Source organism: Cryptomeria japonica, chromosome 7 (genome assembly GCF_030272615.1).
Source record: "Cryptomeria japonica chromosome 7, Sugi_1.0, whole genome shotgun sequence".
NCBI lineage: Eukaryota > Viridiplantae > Streptophyta > Pinopsida > Cupressales > Cupressaceae > Cryptomeria > Cryptomeria japonica.
Window position 1 is genome coordinate 591852080 of NC_081411.1, and position 7336 is coordinate 591859415.

The following is a 7336-nucleotide window of genomic DNA, read 5'->3' on the forward strand; positions in this document are numbered from 1 at the left end:
AGAACATCCCCATGCAAATCATCAAGGTGATATGGAACTAAGGTAACCAGCACAATCCAAGCATACAGACAATTTCAATCCCATAATATTAAACCTTCTAATAATTACTTCTAAAGTTTGAAATATTTGACCTACTATAATGCTGGACTTTAAACAATTGTCAGTCATGGTGTCCAAACCGTAAACTTACCTAAAGCAGCCACAATGTTGAATGTCTACGCTCTTTTGGATTTGCTTTTGAAAACATTATCACCAATATGTGACATAAACACCACAAGCTACAAAATCTAATCATCTCAATTTGGTATGTCTACGGACTATTTGGGCACATGGAGTACTCCGGTGGTGCACACTGATGGATTGGTTATGTTGATTCTTGAGGTGAGGATTCTCATTTGTGCCCTGACCAGCTGGAAGCCTGGAACCAGTTAATCTCCAGATTTATTCGTTAATCGAAATTAATCAATTTTAAAAAGAAAATTAAAAAAATTGTGAATTAGATGATGCAACAACCAACACCTTGAAATTCCAACTAAATTTTGAGTTAGCTTGATTATAAACCCTATCAATAAGGTTGTGTCTATCAAAGTTAACTATATGCATAAGTGTAGCAAGCAAGAAACATCTACAACGACTTATTCAAGTTCAACATCTACAATGACTTATTCAGGAAGGAACTTGAAGGAAATTCAGGAAGGAAGTTGAAGGAAATTCAGGGGTGAACAGTAAGGAAAACTTTTAGTCTTAAGATTATAACCATAAAAAATTTAACACTTTTATTTTCACCAAATGCTTTCAAATAGGACTTGTCCTGGTGAAACATATCATGGTACAGTTATGCTCTTTTACTTAATTTATGATTTCAAATACGGCTTATGCTGTAACAGAGTAATCTACCCTCTTTGCCTTTGGCATTAAGTTCAAATTGTCAAGTTTAAACCTGGGGCAATGAATCACCCCTAAAATACCGATTTGTTATTATATACAAGTAAACAGAATTTGAGGTATATGAGCATTAAACATTAAATTTATAACTGCCATTCTAATTAGGAAGTTGGCTCATTACTCAATCAAAACACCCTAATTGCAAAATCTTTCAATCATCTGGCTGAATGGCCTTATTGCTAAGGCCAGGTGTTCTGTCCTGAGAAGCAGAATATTTAGACTCACTCCAATCCACAACATAGGCAGATACTCGCCTCATAAACTTGACCTTAAACTCAATCCATGCCTAATATTTATAATGATTTATCATTGCCATGGAGGACTGCACATACAATGTCCTGTATCCCTTCTTCAGCTGGAAACGGTGTATTACATTAAACAATGAAGTAGAGGCAGCTTCCAAAAAAACTAGGGAGTTGAACCTTTTCTCCTGCCTCTCTCTGCAGTGTACCTTTGGGTTACCCCTCTGTCAGGGTGTTCAGTGAGCCCTGATGGCCCAAAATTCCTACACTTGAAGGAAACTTGCCACAGAAGTATTAGTCAAAGATGATATGGATCCTCAAACGCTGGTACTGCCACAGAAGTATTTCTGTCCTTGTAATATGTAGCCATAATGGATAACCTTCTTGTGCTTGCAATAGATGACAGCAGCTGAGAATTTTAGGCATTCCCTATTCTAATTTTTCCGAGTTAGTTGTTCACTTGTCATTGGTTAAGTTAGAGTTACGTTAGAGGAGTTGTTATCAGACAGAAATTTAAGGATTCCTTTGCGCTTACCTAGAGGTCTGCAAGAAGGATTTGGAAGAAAGATGATGGAGTACAACATACAAGCAAGTACTTCACATAGGAATCATTTCCAATCCCTGAATCTGACTATGAAGCAAAGCCATGGATTTTTATTCATCCAAGATGTTGTCCTCTTGCCTGGTGAAGTGTCACTATTGGTCCCACCGCTTTCTCCAAAATTCAGATTTGAAGACAAAGAATCTCTGCAATGTTTTTTCTCAAACAGTTTTTATACAAACTGAAGGAAATTGAACATCCAAAGAAGAAGCAAACTCTCAGAATTTCGAAAAATCAAAGAGGAAAGGAGACAACGAAAACAAGAAAGACAAAAGACGAAAGAACAGAGATCACAAAAATTAGAATCCGCAACTACTCCAAAGGAAGTTAAGAACCTGGAAAAGGCATTCGGGGTAGAAAATTAGCAGAAACACTTAGAAAGAGTGCAAAAACTAAAGAAAAGGTTCCAAGAGCACAAAAATCGATAAAAGCTAGACAGATTGAAAGATAGGCTGCTTGACAAGCTGAAAAACGAAGAAAAGAAAAAGAAAAACAAGAAGAGCAGGAACTACGAAAAAAACATTGACAGGGTTTTAAACTTGCAAAAAATATAAATGAATTCTAGTTGGAGACTTTAGGAATCTTTATCATCGTAAAAGAAATTATAAAAAAATAAATACAGAGAAAGAGAAACTACGGATAACAATCAAAAAAAATATTTTGAAATAAGATGCTAAGAAAGATTCTCAAGGTGATAAGAAGGGATGGGCTGAGTTGAAATTAAAATTGGATTTTGGATTTGATAATAAAAAGAAAAAGATAAGAATCACATCAGAAACCAAGAACAAACCCAAAGAAGCCAATAAACAAAAAATCAAAAACACAAACAATACAAAGGCAAAAATGCTTTGAAAAGGAAGTGGGAAAATTGGGCTATATCCTTCGGTTGTGTATAGAAATTGTTTGAGAAAGAACCATTCCAGAGATTCTTTGTCTCTAAATCTGAATCTTGGAAAAAACAGTGGGACCGATAGTAACACTTCATCAAGTAAGAGGACAACATCTTGGATGAATAAAAATCCATGGCTGTGCAGCACAGTCAGATTAAGTGGTTGGAAAATGATTCCTCTGCGAAGCACATGCCTGTAGGTTGTACTCTATTGTCTTTCTTCCAAATCCTTCTTGCAAACCTCCAGTTAAACACAAAGAATCTTAAATTTGTTTCCAATATCACCTCCTCTAACGTAACTGCAAATTAACCAAAATTAGATCAACAACTAACTGCAAGTGCTTCAAGTGTTCTGAAGCACTAACTTCCAACAAAAGTATGGACTTGAACCTTTTCTACTGGCTCTCTGTCAGGGTGTTCGGTAAGCCTTGATGGCCCAAAATTCCTACACTTGAAGGAAAGTTGCCCGATATGAGATTCGGAAATTCTTGAAGGCTGTTCCTCTGTGAACTTAGACTCATAACCATTTTCAAGAGAGCCCCTGAAGTAAGATCCTTGCAGCTGGGTTTTACTTCCTGAAAGCCCTTGTCCTCAGGACCCACCTGCTCATTCAACCAAGAATCAGAGAATACAAACTCACCCACATTGGTATACATCATCCATTGGAACTTTTCCCTGGCCATGGAAGCACAGTGTGAAAACTCTGCTTCCTGTTTCTTCGCCCATGGCAATGGATATCTGCTCACATTATGCCGGGTCGGTGCATATGGTTCCCAATGGACGCCATTTATTGTGGGGGAGTGGGAATCACTGGCATATATCGTTGGATCTAATTTCTTTACAGCTTGTTGGGTGATGTTGAAAGCTGTTGCCACACTTCTCAATGGAAGCTTCAATATTGACACGCTGCTTGTCTGCCATGATCAACAGTAAACTATTATGATACTAGTAAAATGGAGTATATTGACAACTAAATAAATGTGTTTTCACTACCACAACACCAGGATTTTGACTGTTGAGAGCAGAGATATAATTAGCTTCTTCAGTTCCAACATTAAGCTCAAAATTCAGTGTCCCCCTCGAAAATATGGTGACATCTCCAGGATGCAAAATATCGATGAAAGCTTGACCTAATTTGATAAAGCAGGTGTTTAATGATTCGGGGAAGGAAATAAAGCAGGTGTTTAAAGGAGGCAGGTGTATGTTTTACCTTGAGTGTCAACAAAACCAACTTGAAGAGGCCCTCCTGAGATAATAAGAGTAAGCATTTCTGAAGCTCATGGATGCGTATGCAGTAAATTTACATCACACGGAACCATCTTGAACCTAACATATTGCAGGCCCTGCGATCTGCAATGCCACAATCAATCACTGCAACTGGAAAACGAATAGTGTTTGGAATAATAACAATAATAAGAATTATAAAATCTTACGCTGCTGCTGGATAGTTGACGACTGAACTGGCAGCATATGCGTCCATTGGAGCGAACCCAGGTTGATCCTCTGCGAGAAGGGGCCGGAGTCCAGAGATAAACACCATGGTGGAGGCACATAGTTTCATCTTTCTTTCTGCAGTTCTAACATGAGCATACTGCAGAGGTCTGTGATAAGATTGTGGGATGTCATGATAAACAACAGAAGGAATAGGGTTTCCAAGGATTGACAGAGTAATTTTGTATCCGAGCAGCTGATGAAGCACTTCTTCTTCTTCTGGATGCTCACACCTAAAGATCTCTTCTGCAGAGTGCAAACTGCAAATAGAGTTACAGTAGTTTCTATTGTGCCATTGAAGATGCAACGAAGGTCTTGTGTTGCAACATTTAGTCCTTTTTTATAGTTGATACCTTTGGCAAACAGAAAAATGTCCTAATCTGTAATGAAATTCTCATATACCATGTGATGTGATTAAATGGGCTGGGAGTAATTCATAAACTCAGCATTCACTTTCATGGTCTCTGTTAAAACTGGGTTATGAATGTTGTCAACTAGGGTCATTGATATTGGAGAGCATTGGACATTTTGTGTAGGTGCCTGGCATCTTACCGCAGCTCCTTGGGCTCTATCTAAATATTCAATTCCCTTCCGTTGTGTATGGAGATTGTCTTCGAAAGAAGATTGCAGAGATTCTTTGTATTTGCATCTGAATCTTTGAGAAGACAGTAGCACCAACAGTAACACCTCATCAGGTAAGAAGACAACACTTGGATTTCCTGGTTTTGTTGAACTTGCCTCTGTTAAGCACTTTCCTGTTGGTCATACTCTATCATCTTTATGTCCAGCTAAGCGCAAAGGAATCCTTAAATATGTGTCCAGCAACACCTCCTCTAACGTAACTGCAAATTAAACAAGAACAAGTCAACAATTAACTCAGAAAAATATAGACTGCCTACAATTCTGAGGCGCTCTGTCATCTGTTGCAGGCAGAAGGTGGTTATCTACTATCACAAGGACAAAAATACTTCTATGGCCTAATAGAGTTTGAAGATTTATAGCATCTTTCACCCATGTAAACGTCGTAAAATTGGACATAACATTGTATAACCAGAATCTACTCCAATATAGCAGAATCTTGAACTAATATATAACCAGAATTTACTCATGGAAACTAATACATAGCATTGTATGTTCAGAAAAGTACACAATAACTTTGAAATACAATACCCATATAAATGATTTTCAAATCTGTAATCCATGAACATTAAAAGACATTCAATGCTTCTTTCATTAGCCTGCTGATTGGTCTAACCAAGATATGACATAATATATCTAATAAAGTAAACATATAGCAATCTTGCAACCAATAGATTATGAAACCTTCAATCCTTCATTCATGGTGCCGCTAATTGATCTAGCCAAGTAATAACTTCAAAAAAGAAAGAAAAACTATACAGTCCAAGAACCTAACACAGGACTGACCCACAGGCAAATAACATAATCTTTCTTGCAAAATAATCTAACCATTTGACAATTGCATTCTGTAATTCTATACCCTCACAAATCACCTATGCTCATGGACGATACAATGATATGAATTCTAAGTAAATGAATACATAGCTGACCTTGAGATATCTGATGAAGGATGGTTGCACGAACTGTGAAGAACAAAATAATCAAAATGATATAATGGAACCCGAGTCGCTTGTGTTTCTGAGCTCATATCTTTTTCAAAACAAGAATTCCATCTCCCTCTATGGGAAAATGGCGGTCAAGAAACCTTGAAGAACACAGTAACCTTGAAATGCAATGCCCATATAAATGATTTTTAAATCTGTAATCCATAAACATTATAAGACCTTCAATGCTTCCTCCATTGGCCTGCTAATTGGTCTAGCCAAGAAATGACATTGTATATCTAAAGAGAGCATATAATAATCTTGGGAAAGGACATTCAATAGATTATAAGACCTTAATCCTTCATTCAATCTGTAATCCATAAACATTATAAAGTAAACATATAGCAATCTTGCAACCAATAGATTATGAAACCTTCAATCCTTCATTCATGGTGCCGCTAATTGATCTAGCCAAGAAAAAACTTCAAAAAAGAAAGAAAATCTATACAGTCCAAGGACCTAACACAGGACTGAACCACAGGCAAATAACATAATCTTTCTTGCAAAATAATCTAACCATTTGACAATTGCATTCTCTAATTCTATACCCTCACAAATCACCTATGCTCATGGACGATACAATGATATGAATTCTAAGTAAATGAATACATAGATAGCTGACTTTGAGATATCTGATGAAGGATGGTTGCATCAACTGTGAAGAACAAAATAATTCAATCTCATATCTTTTTCAGAACAAGAATCCCATTTTCCCTCTATGGGAAAATGGCGGTCAAGAAACCTTGAAGAACACAGTAACCTTGAAATGCAACGCCCATATAAATGATTTTTAAATCTGTAATCCATAAACATTATAAGACCTTCAATGCTTCCTCCATTGGCCTGCTAATTGGTCTAGCCAAGAAATGACATTGTATATCTAAAGAAAGCATATAATAATCTTGGGAAAGGACATTCAATAGATTATAAGACCTTAATCCTTCATTCATGGTGCTGCTAATTGACCTAACACAAGACTGACCCAAAGACAAATAACATACTGTTTAACAATCACCTCACAAATATCTGAATACAATGATAAGAATTCTCAGTAACTGAATACATAGAGAGCTTACCTTGAACTATCTGATGAAGGGAACCAAAATGACACAATGGAACTAATGGAGTCGTTTGTGTTTTAATGGAGCTAAATTTAGGGAGAACGAAACTCTGTTAATATATTTCCTATTTGAGCCAGAAACCCATAATTGGTATCATAAGAAGTATGCACCCAATTCTTGTGAGGATTTCTGAGCTCACATCCATGGAAACCATGTCACTGTAACCTCTTCTTTAGAACAAGAATTCAATCTCCTACGGGAAACAAATCCCAAGAATTTTGAATATTGATTTAAGACTAAGAAGATGCAAAGCAGTAGATCTTTAAAAAGCCTTTCTTGTTGCACTTAATGATTGTAACCAATTAACGTAAACAATTGAAAGTATTTTATGTGCTAACATGAGGGATTTATTATGGGAAGAAAAGTGAATATTATTATCTATGTTGATGCAAATTGAATTGGAGACATTGACATTTTAGAACAAA

General features: G+C 36.6%; 1 protein-coding gene across 1 annotated transcript; it reads right to left on the minus strand.

Annotated features, from left to right (window-relative positions):
* Positions 1 to 774: 774 nt before the first annotated feature.
* On the minus strand, positions 775 to 4890 carry LOC131855867 (uncharacterized). The gene is made up of 4 exons (XM_059209450.1): positions 4111 to 4890; positions 3888 to 4027; positions 3671 to 3807; positions 775 to 3591 (listed from the first exon to the last, which is right to left on the minus strand). Exons 2-4 carry the CDS (start codon positions 3943 to 3945, stop codon positions 3073 to 3075), a joined length of 714 nt encoding a protein of 237 aa, XP_059065433.1. The 5' UTR covers positions 3946 to 4027; positions 4111 to 4890; the 3' UTR covers positions 775 to 3072.
* Positions 4891 to 7336: the final 2446 nt, after the last annotated feature.

Excerpts from the sequence above, each read along its gene's own strand:
- LOC131855867 (XM_059209450.1), bottom strand. The coding sequence starts at position 3,945 with ATGCTTACTCTTATTATCTCAGGAGGGCCTCTTCAAGTTGGTTTTGTT. Across the intron at positions 3,808-3,887 it reads TGGTTTTGTTGACACTCAAG|GTCAAGCTTTCATCGATATT; the intron begins GTAAAACATACA and ends TTATCAAATTAG. Across the intron at positions 3,592-3,670 it reads GTCAAAATCCTGGTGTTGTG|ACAAGCAGCGTGTCAATATT; the intron begins GTAGTGAAAACA and ends TGATCATGGCAG.